The sequence below is a fragment of the Pezoporus occidentalis genome, unplaced genomic scaffold (genome assembly GCF_034315485.1).
Source record: "Pezoporus occidentalis ecotype Australia unplaced genomic scaffold, CSIRO_AGI_Poc_V1 ctg4, whole genome shotgun sequence".
Classification (NCBI taxonomy): Eukaryota; Metazoa; Chordata; class Aves; order Psittaciformes; family Psittacidae; genus Pezoporus; species Pezoporus occidentalis.
The window spans coordinates 5,083,640-5,098,415 of NW_026915724.1; the positions used below are offsets into that span (position 1 = coordinate 5,083,640).

The window sequence follows — 14,776 nt, forward strand, 5'->3', positions numbered from 1 at the left end:
GCCATGTTACAGCTGGAGTTTTTTGCACTTCGTGATTGTGGCCTATTGCAGTCTTGCTCTTTGACTTCAGGCTACTGCTGCATCATGGAGTTTCTTCCGAAGGTGGCAGGGAATTCAGCCCCAACTCTCACTATATCACTAGACTATGCATACAGATTTATTTTTTTTTATCAGTAAAATGTTTTCTTTTTCTCTGCCATGCTGATTGAGCCCTGATTATTGTTTCCTTACTTGTTTAAAGCAAAAGGTGTTTCATATCATACTATCAGACTGCAGGTAGAGAGGGATTGTGGGAGTCGGATTTGACCTCATTTTTAGGATATTCTCTCTACCCTCCCCCTGGAACTCCAGAAGGATTTAGCCATGTAGGGCTACATGACTGAAAAACGTTCACCCGTATGAGTAATAGGTAGCATGTGAGAGGAGCCAGTTGAGCCAGCCCACACTTCTTTGCTTGGGGCAAAACTGGACTGAAGAGGATCTCTTCTGCAGCTGAAGTAGACTAAACCATCTGAATGTTGGCTTTTTCTTTTTTTCCCCCTCCACCACAACTGCATACTGAACATAAATAATGTATGGATGTGCTTCCTTCATGGTGTTTGTAAAGTTTCACTGTAACTTTCTTCTGTGACTTTGTGGTTCTAAATAATTTGCACTGATCATTGCTTACCTGTTTTGCAGATGACTTACATGCTGGCTGTCATTCACAGTGTTGAAGCATTATTGCCATTTTGTATTTTGCTTAGCTAACTTTTATTGTTAAGCATTATTTTCCTTTTTTGTCAGTAATGTTTTGTGAAGAAGTTAAATGTCTTTCAGGAAGTCCAGCATAATCATCTGCTGACCTGTTCTCTTTATCTAGTGTTTCATTAATAGGCTCTTAACCCAATGTCTAATTAGTAGGTTTGGAGAGTACTGAATTCTAAATGCATTACTCTATTTTCAGGAAGCTGCTGATGTTTTGTTTTTTTTAGTGGTCACTTCTGTTTCATAGCACTATTTTTTACTTGCCCCTTCAACTAGTGTTACCAAAGTAAAGTTTGTTGGCATTTAGTTCTTAAAGACACTTCTGTTTCTTCTTAAGGATTACAAGCTCAGTGTCTGCAGCTTCATGCCAGAGTTCTGTAATTGGCATATGAATATTCAAGTTTCTAAATTGACTAAAGTATTCTCAAGAGTAACTTCTTTCAGAAATCTTTAAATCTTTCTTAGATTTTAAAATTATTGTTGGGAAAATGTCTTTGTTACTGCAGAAGGTATGGGAGTCATATCTGAGGGTTATTAAATGCAGAATGTACAGATGATTAGACTGTTGGGTGATAGTTTTTCTACTCTGTTATCTGTTATTCCAGAAGTCACGTTCTTATAGCTGATTGCAGGAACTAGCCAGGAGGAATAAACAATTTTTTGTTTCAACAAGACTGCTTCCTAGTGCATGGGGGAAATCAGGATTGCATTTTTCATGTTGGTCTGTTAATTGATTAGCATCAGGATATCACCAAGTAGTAGTTTTTCCTGTTTCTGTGGTCTGTTGATTATGTCTGTGTGGGACTGTGGGCATAAACTTATGTTAGCAGCTCAAAGCCATCGTTTTTGGGTAGGAAAGAGCAGCCACAAAACTTTCTTCCTCAGAAGTAATTTTTTTACATTAAATATAATGGTCTGGTTTTGTTCAGTGGATGTACGTATTTCACAGTTGCACAGTAAATTGCATACACTTTAATATTGATTTGAATATAGGGCACTGGATCTACTTTTTCACTTGTCAGGTAACAAGGAAGGAGTTTGGCAGTTTACTGTCTGACAACCCTGCATGTGATGTTTGGTTTTCGGTGAAGTTACTGAAGAAGCGATTGCAATGGTTATAACCACTTTTGCTTTCTGCTGGTTTACAAATAGATGACTGTTAACATCATAGATAGTAATTCAGTATGCAGCATAGACAGAATATGTTGGTAAAAGCTAATGCAAACCAAAATCTTTGGTAGAGGAACTGGTAAATGACATCATAAAATATTTCCTTTTTCAGCGCTAGCAAACCAGGGTTTTTTCTCTTGCTGTTGAAAGGTTGTCAATAAAGTCTGTTGTTTTTTATATGCATCTGGCTGTGTGTATGTATACACACACATATGCTTTAGAAAGTTTGATTACATTTGCCTACCACGAACAAACAAAAGAATATATGATGTGCCCTAATCACTCGCTGTTTTATCTGAAAAACCAGAACAATCAGCAAATGTGCTCAGTGCTTTATACAGTGTATTTTAGTGAGGAAGTGAAGCCAAAATTAATAAAGTGAAGCTGAAGTGAATCATTAAGATAACAGCAAAAATATTGGGAAGTGTCTTAAACAGATACAAATCTAATGCTTTCAAACTTCCTTTTTAGGAAAGGGTTGTTGGATATAGTCTGGGAGAACCGGATAAAAACCAAATACTTTGGTTTTGTGGAGAGGAAACATTTTTTTTCTTCTTGCTTTTCCTGTTGTGTCTGTACCAGAACAGATAAGATCTTGTCAAAAGGTTTGTAGAATTCTCTTGTGCCACTCTAGTCTGAGCTTCTATGATGAGATGGTGATGTTGCTAATGTGTGGCTCTTTTGTGTTTTATAGATAACCAGATGTCATATTTGTGAGTTAAAATATCTTAGAAGACGGGGGTTAGAGTTAAGCAGTATGTTTCTGTAAATGTTTAGGAATGACCCAAATTTGAATCAAATTGATACTTGCCTACAGCGCAGTGTTTCACTGAAGAGACAGAATGATGTGACTGGAACTTAAGACTTCATTGATAAGCGGTTCTTAGTTGTATGTAGATCTTTTTAAGCAAAGAAAGGAAGAGACTAGGTGACTTTAATAGATGATGGATAAATCTCTTTAAGAGTGCAAACACATGAAGAAATTCCAAAGTTTATCTTTGTTATACAACTTTCAGACTGTTTACTTGGAAATCACAGTTCACAGAACATTTTGCATGCTGCTTGGAGATCTTGAAAAGATGTCAGCATCTACATCTTGCAGTGTTGCTTTAAACTTTCAATTTTTTTTGCTTACAAATCATTTGAAAAGGTTTACCTTGGACAATGAATTTAGACTTTCCTTGGGTGAGAGGACAGAAGTCAAAGAAGAGACAAGTTCAAATCCAAATTGATTGCTTTAAATAGTTGGGAAATCTGTGTGTAGCAGCACCTGATCATGGTTTTGACAATACTGTGTAGAGGTTAAGGTAAAATGAGCATAGTCCAGGTGAAGTTAAATGCTCCTTTTTTATATTCAAGAAAATAGAGTAATTACCTGAATCTGGTTAAGAATAATTGTCTGTCTTGTTCAACAGTCTACTGTGAAGAAGGGTTAGTTTCAGAATGAATAATGTCATGCAAGAAGATTTCTCTGTGGTCGTAGGTTGAATGAAGCATTTGTTTCTCTGTGAAAATGCCAGCACTGAGGAGTGAAAAGCTTGTACTCAAGAGATTTGTTTAAAAGCTGCCTTTCTGTGAAGGATGGATTCTGAAATTACCATCTATTCACAATCCAGATTATTCAAATAGGTGCTTTTCCTCAATGTGAGAGAAATTTTGACTTTGGTTTAGTGTGGAAAATCCAGTCGCACAAGGGGAAGTCACAGAAAATGTCTTAAATACAGCTGTGACCAAAAGAAAGTAGTAAAAAGTGAGCTTGGTTAAGGAAGATTTCAGGGTAGAAGCTTCCAGTTAAGAATGCAGGACCAGGACAGATTAATTTTATTTTAATTGTATTTATTTTCCTTTTGCTATCCTATACTGTTATTTTACCTGTAACTTCTTTTCAGGCATGTGTGCTCTGGAATCTTGCTCTGGTACAACTCACTCAGTGTTTTATTGCTGAGGTACGTTTGCCCTTAGACGAAGACGCAGCCACATTCAAGTTTTTTTCTTGTTTTAACCCTCTCCAATGTGTTCCTTATTTTTAAAGGCTTTTTTTTTTTTGGTTAAAAATTGGCCAATTTGGCACAAAGCATGTGAAAATTCTTTTGTTTTAATCTCTGCCTCTGGTTTGATTTTTGTGTTGACAGTCATACAGACTTTTAAGGGGTATTAATTTTCTGTCAACCATGATGTGTTAATTTTGAATTCTTTCATTTCATGGGGTGAAAGGTAGCCATAAAGGATTACTTGATGGTTCTGTCATTCCCTGACTGTAGAACCGGAGATTTCTAGCGTACCAAAGACCAGTGCTTTCTTAGAAGACATTGAGTAAAGGATTTGCTGATGGTCTGGAATATATTATCCTTCTTTGGGGAAAAGAGATGAACCATTATGTTGTGTGCTTGTTCAAAAGCTTCAGTATCTTGGTTAACACAGCATAACCCATTTTTTGAAGGGATATATGTGTATTTTGGTGATAGTCTACTAAATATTTTGCTTCACTGAGGTTTGTTAGTTCACGCTATGTTGTGAACTACAGATTTACTTTGCTTGATGGGTGGATTCAGGTTAAAAAAAAGTACACAACTGCAGGATTGCTGGCGTTATGATTCAGTAAATTGGTAGGGAAAGAGTATGTCTTGTATATAGTAATTTGTAGTCCTGAGATACTTGGAAAATGTTATGCACTTCAGTACAGGAATGGCATTATTCAAGTCACTTAATTTTGTATCCTTCATGAGGTGTTTACAGAAAAATTAAAAGGAGCCAAAATTCGAGAGCTTTATAAGTAGAATCCTTTAGATACCTTTTCACAGTGTTTTCTTTACCCTTCTGTTGCTGTGTAATGTCTTAACGATGCCACTGGAGAATTAGCATTTAATTCATGCTGAAGTAATGTATTTGCTGCACTTCGAGTAGTTCTTTCAAATTAGCTCTGCTTTGAGCAGAGAACTGTACCAAAGGACTTTTAGGCTTTCTCTTCTGTCCCTTCCAACCTGAATTATTCTACCCTTCAGTTGCTTTGTACTTTGCTAATGCAATATTTAATTTTGCAAGACCCTTCAGGAAAGGAGTTATCTTTACTGTTGGTGCTGCCTAGCAGTTGCCCTCCATTAGGGAGGATCTGTTGAAAAGTACTAAATTTTTTTTTAAGTTGTGATGCTATTAGATTTTCTTGAAACTTAACACATTTTTCTGATTCCACTGAAGACATGTGCAAACCCATGTTTATTTAACTAATCTTTAACCCACAGCATATTTTCAGGTGATCATTATTTGAAGAAAAAAAGAAGCGTGAATGTATAAATACATATATATGGTACATGAAAAATGAAACAGTCTGGCTTAATGTTTTATTTTAAGCAGAAGAGGGGGTATAGTGCCTTAAAGTGAAGCTAAGCAGGGCTTCAGGGTGGTTCTAAGGAAGGTAATTAAGACACCAATAGTCTTTATATATAACTTAAAATCCTTGCCGAAATTGTATCTTCCAAACAGAATCATAGTTTTATATAAGACTTCAGTACTGAATTTCTTAAAAGTACTTTAAAATGCAGATCATGAGTGGAAAACTTAAAGAGCTAAATAACAGAACTTAATTTTATTTTTGTTTTTAAATGTGTGCAAATCTATTGTATTGCATTTCTTCATGGTTTGATGGGAATAGATGTGAAATTAGAATGCTGCTGGGTCCCTCTAGTGGTGTGAAATGCTGGATAAAGCTTTCAGGTGATGCATAAATAGAGGATGATTTGTATCGTGGAAAACCTTAGAAATACGGTTATAATTGGCATGTGAAATTGCGTATTTCTGTCAAATATTCACCAGTAGTGGAAACTTTCAGATATGTCAGGTTTGGAGATAGTATCTGCTGTGTAAAAATGATAAATGTGTAGTTGGTCTGAACATTGAAAAATTGTGAGATTACTTCCATGAGAGAGAAGAGATTTCATTGATTTTTATTTTTGGGAAAAAAACCCCTCTGGTGGACCTATGCACCTTAAACTTCTGGTTTCACGTTCAAACAGAAGAAAGATCCACCCAACCCTAACTATTCTGTGATTCTCTCAAATGTTTAATTCCTTTTTCTGTTAGTGGCAGTGATTCTGAGATTCTCAGTTAAGCTCCTTCCAGTGGTAATAACAAAATTCAATTATTTTTATCATGAATAATTTCTTATTTACCTTTTGGGCTGTAGCAGGGAATAAGTGGGTGTTTAGTTTTTATGCTGGAGAGCCCTGTTTCGACCAGGGCCCCATCAGAGGCTCAGAGTGTTTATCTTTACATTAAAAGAAAGTTGAAGCTTTTTGCTACAATTTAACGTTTCTATTAATAAAAAGTTAAACTAAACCGTAGTTAAATTGTCACTCTTCCTTTTATTGTCTGCCCTTGCAATATGAAAGATGCAAAAATTCAGGGAATAAATATATCGGTATATTATGATTTTGTAAGTGATTGTCACTTGTCTTATTTTGTATTTTTATTTCAGCATGAGAAAAATAAATATTTAATGTCCCTGTGAGAGGTGATAAAACTATTTTTATTTTTTTTTTTAGGTTTTCATAAAGTACAGCACATTTAAAAGATTGGGAGTGGGAAGAGAGATTAAAATAAGTATCTTGGAATACAGATGAAATCTGTTGCATGAAGGCAGCTCGCATGGTTTTATTTTATTGCTGTATGTGCATAACTGTAGCAAAATAACTGCTCGTAAACAGAATTATTCCTTTTTTTCTCAGAGACTTTTCTGATAATACCAGCATCTCACTTAAAATACCTAGAAATAAGAATATAATCATTTTAATAATAATAAAAAAATCTAGGGAGTAATAAATAGGTGATATTCTAACTGAAAGTGGGGCACGAAGAGAGAAAAAGGAAGAAGAATGTTATAGGAGAGCTGCTGTTGAATAGGCACAAAGGCCTAGTTTGTCATCTGGTTTCTTGCATTGAAGGGACTTGTGAATGCTTTTTAACAAGCCCCATATCCTGACTTTCCTTTCATTCTGTTTCAGTTCTCAAGGCTGTAAATGTCATGTATGTTTATTTTTCTCATTCCAGTTTGTCCTTAAACTGTCCTTATTTCTTAGGAGTAAATGGTCACTATTGGATTTTAGAAAGCTATTTAGCACGCTGAAAGCTCCAAATGAAATAACGTTTGGGCTGGGAGGAGGGATGGTTTTGCAGCATGCTTTGTCTTGTGCAAATGTAATGCATTCTTCATTCTTCACCACCTTCTTTCCATTATAAATACATTACTGAACCTTGCTTTGGTAGGGCCTCTGAAATTAGCATCTCGTTTCGTGACTCGTGATAGAAAGAGGGTAGGTTGACATTCTCATATTAATCATGCATATAAATGAATTTTCTGCTTGTACCAGGAGGGAAATGCCAAGTTTCTATCACACAACTGTATCATCCAGTTTACCAGTCCTTCCTGCAAACTTGCCTTTGCTGGTCTGCCAGAACCACAAAGGGGCTGACTTTCGTATCCTTCATAATTTATCTGTGAGGAAAAGGAAACTGCATGCATGGATGTTATCACTGTTCCTGCAGCTGAAGAACCTATGCGGGTTTTTTTTTTTCCCCTCTTCCCCACTCCCCCTTCCCTGAAAGCTAGCTATTTTCTTTTTCAGCCTCCCTTTTACATTAATTACCTGTCAAACCTCCACATCTGACTTGCCTATTCTTAATTGTCCTGTGGAAAACGTTTAGCTGTTAAAGAGAGAGCAATTTACTTTCAGGGTTGGCGTCGTCCCTCTGAATTAGCTGTTCTGGAACTGCAGAGGGCTGGCAAGGCTCAAACTATATTTTCTCATTTGGAAGTTGTTCTAATCATTGCAGATCTAAATTATAAGGTCAAGCTGTTCTTATCTAACTTGGGTTCAACATGTGGAATGAATAGTAGTTCAAAGGGAAGGGCAAAGCCCTGATCCTGGGGAGGAACAGTCCCCCAGCATCAGCGCAGGCTGGGGGCTGACCAGCAGGAAAGCAGCATGGCCAGAGAAGGACCTGGGGGTCCTGGTGGGCACTAAATTGAATGATGTGTCCTTGCTGCAAAGAAAGCAAATGGTGTCCTCAGCTACATGAGAGGGAGTACTGCCAGCTGTAGAAGGAGGTGATCCTGCCCCTTTATTCAGCACTGATGAGGTCATACCTGCAGTGCTGTGTCCAGGTCTGGGCTCTACAGTACACAAAAGAGACGTGGACATAGTGGAGAGAGTCTGATGAAGGGTCAGGAAGATGATTAAGGGGCTGATTATGAGGGTCTGAAAGAACTGAGACTGTTCAGCCTAGAGATGTGAAGGCCTGGGGGGATCTCGTAAATTTATATAAATCCCTGAAGGGAGGGTGCAAAGAGGACAGAGCCAGGCTTTTTTCAGTGTGCCAGGTGCCTGGATCAGAGGCAATGGGCACAAACTGAAACACGGGAGGTTCCCTCTGAACATGAGGAAACCCGCTTTCACTGTGAGGGTGACCAAGCACTGGCACAACTTGCCCAGAGACGTTGTGGAGTCTCCATCCTTGGAGGTATTCAAAAGCCACTTGGACATGGTCCTGGGCAGTGTGGTCTAAGTCGCAGAGATGATTTCCAGAGGTCCTTTCCTGTGTCAGCTGTTCTGCAATTCTCTAACAGCAGCGTTGCTACCAGGAAGGCTGGAATACAACAGGCTTTTTAGTTTGTTTGAATTACATCAGCTGGAGCAGTGCTCGCTCTTTTTTATGAACACAAATACAGGTGGAGTGCAGGCATGTTCTGCCAGAGATTAACAGGTGGTGTCTGTGACAGACTTATTTGTAGCATGACAACAAAAGCAGATGTTTGTTAACTATAGATCTGTAAAAGAGTGCTTATGATCAAGAAAACTGTTTGCACTTCTAGAAGAGTGCTGATTTCTCCTACTTAAATGATTATTTTACTGAGATTTAGTGAAATTCCTGGATTTTCTATGTGACTGGACATTTTACATCATTTTATGACCTAAATATACCTATTCAATACGATTTTATTTCCAACTTAATGACTTCTGTTCTGAAATTTGGTTTTAAGGGACTGGATCAAAACTGAAGGGGTAAAACTTTCTACTTGAAGCCTCCGCTGCATTAACAAGAGCAGGTGTATTGCTCCCTGCTTCTCTGTTCTGCAGGGTAGCAGTGCCCAGACTGTAACCTCATGTTAATGGATGTGGTTAAAAATACTAGCAGAGTAATGCAGTGTGGCAGAATCTGTTTGCATGCTGTACTCGCGGATGTTGCTTTATAAGCAACCTTTATTATATGGAGTGTACCTCCTTAGATAACTGATCAAGATACTGAAGTTTCCATCTTTATATGAAGTGTTTCAGCCACATCTGAAAGAATATTCCAGTTTTGTCAGTTTAATCTCTGTTAGCTGGGACTGTGAAATGCTCCTGCATTTTATTAGATAATCTGTGATAGTGTAATTGTCAATTCTGTTCAGAGGTGCTTTATTAGTGTAGATTGGAAATAAATATATTAATGAGCTAATGTCGAACAGAAAGTACATTAGAACTTCAGCAGGGAGAGGATTTATGTAAATAAAGGTTTATCTTCTGTAGAATTAAACTGCTTTCACTGGAAATCACTGAGTTTTTTAGCTGATCTTGTTAGTAAGACTGCATCTTTCCCAGTAAAATATTTTAGACTGACTAAAAGAACAAAAATTGTAACTGTTACTTCCACAATTTCTAATATGCCTTCTTCTTAGAAGGACAAGAGGTCTGTACTCTACAACGGTGAGCTTATTTTGGTATTGAGGATCTGCATTTTTGGAAGTGAGCGTCTTTGCACTGACTTTCTTACTTAATAGATTTATTTTTTTTTTTCCTTCATATGACTAATCTTGGGCAGAATGGGGGAATATCAAGATTATTGACTGCTGGTTATATAAAAGTGCTGTTTGGGGTACTGCCGAGAAGAAAGTAAAGATTAAGCTTGGTGTAACAGATTTCAGAATGAAAATACCTGGCCTATTGCATGGCCTGGCTATTGACTGCTGGTTATATAAAACTGTTATTTGGGGTACTGCTGAGAAGAAAGATTAAGCTTGGTGTAACGGATTTCAGAATGAAAATACCTGGCCTTTCCATGGCCTGGCTATGTGTAGTTTGATCTTCAGGTTTCTGAAACACTTCAAGTATATCAAATGGAATTGAACGTAAGCTAGCATCAGTCATTTGAATAAACCAGTAATGAGAGTAAAGCACAATATTCGCATTAATCTTTGAAAACAGGCTAAACCAATTTTCTGTAGTGTTGTCACTGTCCTGGAAAATTACATATGCTGCGAAGGTAAATGTGGTACTTGTCTGGCAGAAGAGAGATTCTGAACATGTTTGTCTGCGAATGCACCAAAGTCTCTTGAATGTATTTAAAGCTTTGCCACTAAAGTTAGTATTTCTGAGCTTTAAAACCTGTGTTAAAAGTTATTTGTATGTGCTCAAAACCTACTCATAACTCCTGTATCAATGCAATTACTGATGTGCTTTTGCTGGTGTACGCATCTTACGCGATTCACTAGAGACAGTGATTGGATGTGTATACCCTGAGAGCAGTTCTCCAAAAAGCAGCTTTGTAGTACTCTGTGTTGTAACACGGAGTTTCCATAGTATTGCTGTCCTTTCAATAGCAGAATTACTTAAAGTTGCAGCTGTGATACAAATACTTCTTTTTCTTCACAGAAAAGATTTTCTCTGTATTTACTGTTAATGAAAACACCTGTATTTGTGGCTGAAATGTTTGACACACACAGAAATTGTATCACCTTTGTTGTACCAAACTTCCCTCAACAGTCGTCTTTTTGGTAAAGGTTTTTTAGAGAGAGTATTTATTTTCTTGTTTTTTGTAGCAAATTCTGAAATCGAGGTGTCTGTGTCTGCGAGAAATGTGAGAAGGTTGCTTAGTTTCCAGCGATACCTGAGATCTTCCCGTTTTTTCCGTGGTATCACTGTTCCAAATTCTTCAAACATTTTAGATGATGATTATAATGGACAAGCAAAGGTTGGTTGCCTGATTTTTATTTTTTAAGTATGTCTTTTAAAGTGTTTGCTAGTATATAGCTACATTTCATGTTAAAAGTGCAAGCAGATATACACTTTAGGCATGTACATTTTTATATATGTGTATTTTTATTTGTGTGTGTATATATTTATATATATCTTAATAAAGTCCAGCCAAAATTTTTTAATGTTTTCTAACAAACTCCTTTAACACCCACGAGTTTACTGGGATAATTTTAGAGCTTGCATGGCTAGTGTGCTATTGATTTGTTTGTTTATATATAAATAGTGAATGTAGTATGCCCTTTAGTAATTGAAGATAAACTGAAGAAAGGAAAATGTATCTATTTAAGAAATCTAATGGGTCAATTTGTACAACTCCCCCCCTCCCCCCAACCCCCAGTCACTGCCCCATTTTCATTTTCAGTCTAACCTCCCTAGTGAACATCTGGCAGAGTGACTACCTACTAGTGAAAACTCAATAAAACACAGTAAATGGATTTATCAGAAGATTATTATGCCAAACTGACTTCTTTAGTAGGCAATTCTAGGAAAGTGTGATAGCCATAATAGGGCTGTGCTATAGTAAAGGCAGGTACTGGGAAGATGGGTGGTACAAGAGACCATCTGGTTGGATGAAAGTCTAGTGTACTGAGGACAGAAGATGGATAGCGCTGAATGGGAGTGAGCAGCAAAGGCTTTTGAAAGGTTATTCAAGATCCCAAAGGCTGTCATCTTATGGATGCATGTAAAGCTTTTTGTGTCATCTTGACACAGAGAAACTGTACACTTATAATACAGTGAATGTATCCATGTTGACCATGACCAGGCTGCAGCATAGAAAGAGTCTGATAAGATGGAGGATGGATTTAAAAAACATGCATGTAATTTAATAGTCGAAAGATCTTATTATGCTCATGTTTCTTCTGGTAGCAGGATTTTAATGGCTGATGGAGAAAAGCTAGAACATATAATTGAATCACAAAACAATCTAATGAGAATAGGAGAGGGTTAGTGGCTGTTGTAAAACGTGCCAGGCAGGTATTTCTGATAGCGGTAGGGGAGACAAAGATTGTGACAGCTGAAGTCTGGTGTGAGGCCTCATGTACTGTTGGCTCCTTGCTGTTCTTCATCCTGCTTGTTGGAAGAGCAGTTCACATGGAGCAGCTGTGAAGTGCTAGTTTGGTGCGGTAGAATGCCAAAAGCCCATTTTGTTGAAAAAGAAAATAAGAGCTTAGCTCATATGTTTGGTAAAGCATATATATATATATATATAACTTCTACAAACAGCAAGGGAAAGAGGGAAAATTAGGTGAATGACTACACAGAGAATAATTCCCTAGCTCATTGCAAAAATTGAAGTGGAAAAAGTCTGATTACACAGTCATTCTGTCATACTGTCTCTGGTTTTAACCAGGTTTTAAATTGTGTCTTTATTTCTTTTAAGAAGTTGACTGAAGGATGAAGGGAAAATCGCCAACCAGTTCTGTCAAGGCACTTCTCTGGTTTCTTCAGCTTTTAAACTCATAACATGCGTTATGAAGTTTTTCAGTTATTAGACAAATTTATTCTTTCAGTACTATTTTTTGTATGTAGAAATCGTAAGACTGCATCTGTCTCTGGAATCTTAACTGCTCCTCTGGGTTACAGGAAGATAGGCATATATTGAGGAAAAAAAGTGACAGCTTTTGTGTTTTCTTTCAGTGTATGCTGGAGAAGGTTGGAAATTGGAATTTTGATATTTTTCTTTTTGATAGACTGACAAATGGTGAGTTTATTTTTGCCATTTCATTTGTGGTTTATCTCTTAGCATAACTATATTGCTGTTGCATTGCAGTATGTGATTGCTTGTTCACTTAAAAGCACATACTTCATCAGGCACTACTTTTTGATTTAATAGTCTTTAATCTAGTTCACTGTTAATACTGGTACTGTCAGCACTGGTAATAATGACAGATTTGTAGAAGAGGCCCTTCTTGTACTTTGTAGGTTGCTGTTCTCTGATAGTAATTTGATATAAAGTAACAAATAATCTTGCTAACTTAGCCCTTTTTTCTTTTTAATTTTGGATTGCTGGTAATTTATATGGTTGTGTTCAAAAGGTCATTTATATTGAGCAAGTATTCTGATAAATTTAATTTTAGAATAGTTTTATTACTTTTTAGTGCAATAAGAATGTATGTTGGTTTGAATGCATAATTAGAATACCTAAAGAACTAGGAATTGAGGAAACAAGTAGCTGTACTCATAGCTTGCACAAAATACAGAAAGAAAGAGACGCTATCATGGTTAGTTTTGTGCACCTATTACAGATAGTTGTAGGAACTACTGCAGTTGTTATAATCAAAGTATGATGTTACGGACAGTTAGAAAAGAGATCCGTAAATAAGCTGGAAAGGAGGAGGGAGGGCTGATGCAGTGGGTAGGGTGAAGTTTTGTATTATAGTTACAGCAATGGAAGCTGAATTTTGAATAGAATGGAAAGAGATGAGTGAGTCCACATCATGGCGACATCTGTGCCAGTGTGGAAAGCAAATGGAGAGCAGCTCATGGAGGTTTTATGTCAGTCAAATGGAGTTGGTAGCAGAGATGCGGTTAAGACTGCTTAAAGTCAGCAGAAAGAGGCGAAGTTCAGAAAGGAAAATGTGGTGCCAAAAGGTAATTTTCTCTCCTGTTTTGTTGAAGGGATGCTTGGCTTAATCTAATGTAAAAGTAGTATCTTTGCAGTTTGATTTAAATGGATAAGAAAATTGATATAAATAATGAAAACAGCAAGATTTTTTTTAAATAGAAAGTCTATAGATGTAATAAACTTTAGACAAGATAACTGAATGAGAAAAAGCTATGTGTGCAAGTTAGCTTGTTTGTAAGCATAGCTTACTTTGAGTTACTTTATCAGATGGGAGTAATCTTAGACCATCTTTCTTATAAGAGGCCTTCTCTACCTTTAAAATAAGCTTTTTTCAAATACATTTTAGGTACTACTAGTACAGATTCTGTAGTGGAAGCCTTCCTATGCCATCCATTTTGCATCCTATCTCAGTCATTTGAGGACATTTTAAACAGGGGGTCTTGTTCTTGAAAGTTTGTAAGGAGAGAATACTGTATGTAAAACTGGTCGATGAGCTGCCCAGGATGAGCCTGTAAGAAACAAATTAGTAAAGACTGTTTGAAGAATTGCAGATCTTACTCTGTGGAAGTGGCATGCACGGGCAAATATATTAAGCCTAGTAATAAGTGAGATTTAGCAGGTTTTTTTTTTTGTCCTTGTGTGCTTCAGTTTCTGTCTGTGCTAGGTTCTTTAATTCCTGCTAAATTACGGTTGTCAATGTACCAGAACTGAGTTATCTACCACTACATATTGTTTGCAGAGTAAATAATGGGCAAGCTATTTCAAGTAAACATTTGCAGGCTGTTGCTCTGACTCTTGCAGTTTTACTTGTTTTACCACTGCAAGTGATTAGAATATTATAGCTATGGGTAGACAAAGTATATTGAAAGCTTGTAATATAAAAATACATTTCCTACAGAAATGTGAAACTTTTTCTTTCAGTTCTTGGTGAAATAAATAGTTTAGATGGTGATAAAAATGCGAGCAAATGTATAATGTTCACTAATTGATGGTGTTGGTTAGCTTTTTTTATCTGATTATTTTTGCACTTGTTTTTAAGCTCTATGTCTATGTGATATGTCGCATTGTAATATTTATAAAGTTAAATACCATTGTAACAGGTTTGCATGTTGAAACCTCTTGCTTTTTTAATGTTCTGTAACATTTTCCTCCTATCAGTTGCCAGTGGACAATTGGTGAATGCATTATGATTTTGCATAAACACTGGTGATCACTAGAGGAGATA

General features: G+C 36.8%; 1 protein-coding gene across 6 annotated transcripts in view; it reads left to right on the forward strand.

The window, feature by feature from the left end:
- The window catches only part of PDE7A (phosphodiesterase 7A), a 76,315-nt gene that overhangs the window by 49,962 nt on the left and 11,577 nt on the right, over positions 1–14,776 (forward strand). For all 6 annotated transcript variants that reach the window (XM_062633279.1, XM_062633280.1, XM_062633284.1 and 3 more), the window contains 2 exons: positions 10,769–10,920; positions 12,624–12,687. In XM_062633279.1, coding sequence (XP_062489263.1) covers positions 10,769–10,920; positions 12,624–12,687 — 216 coding nt within the window. The remainder of the gene's footprint in view (positions 1–10,768; positions 10,921–12,623; positions 12,688–14,776) is intronic.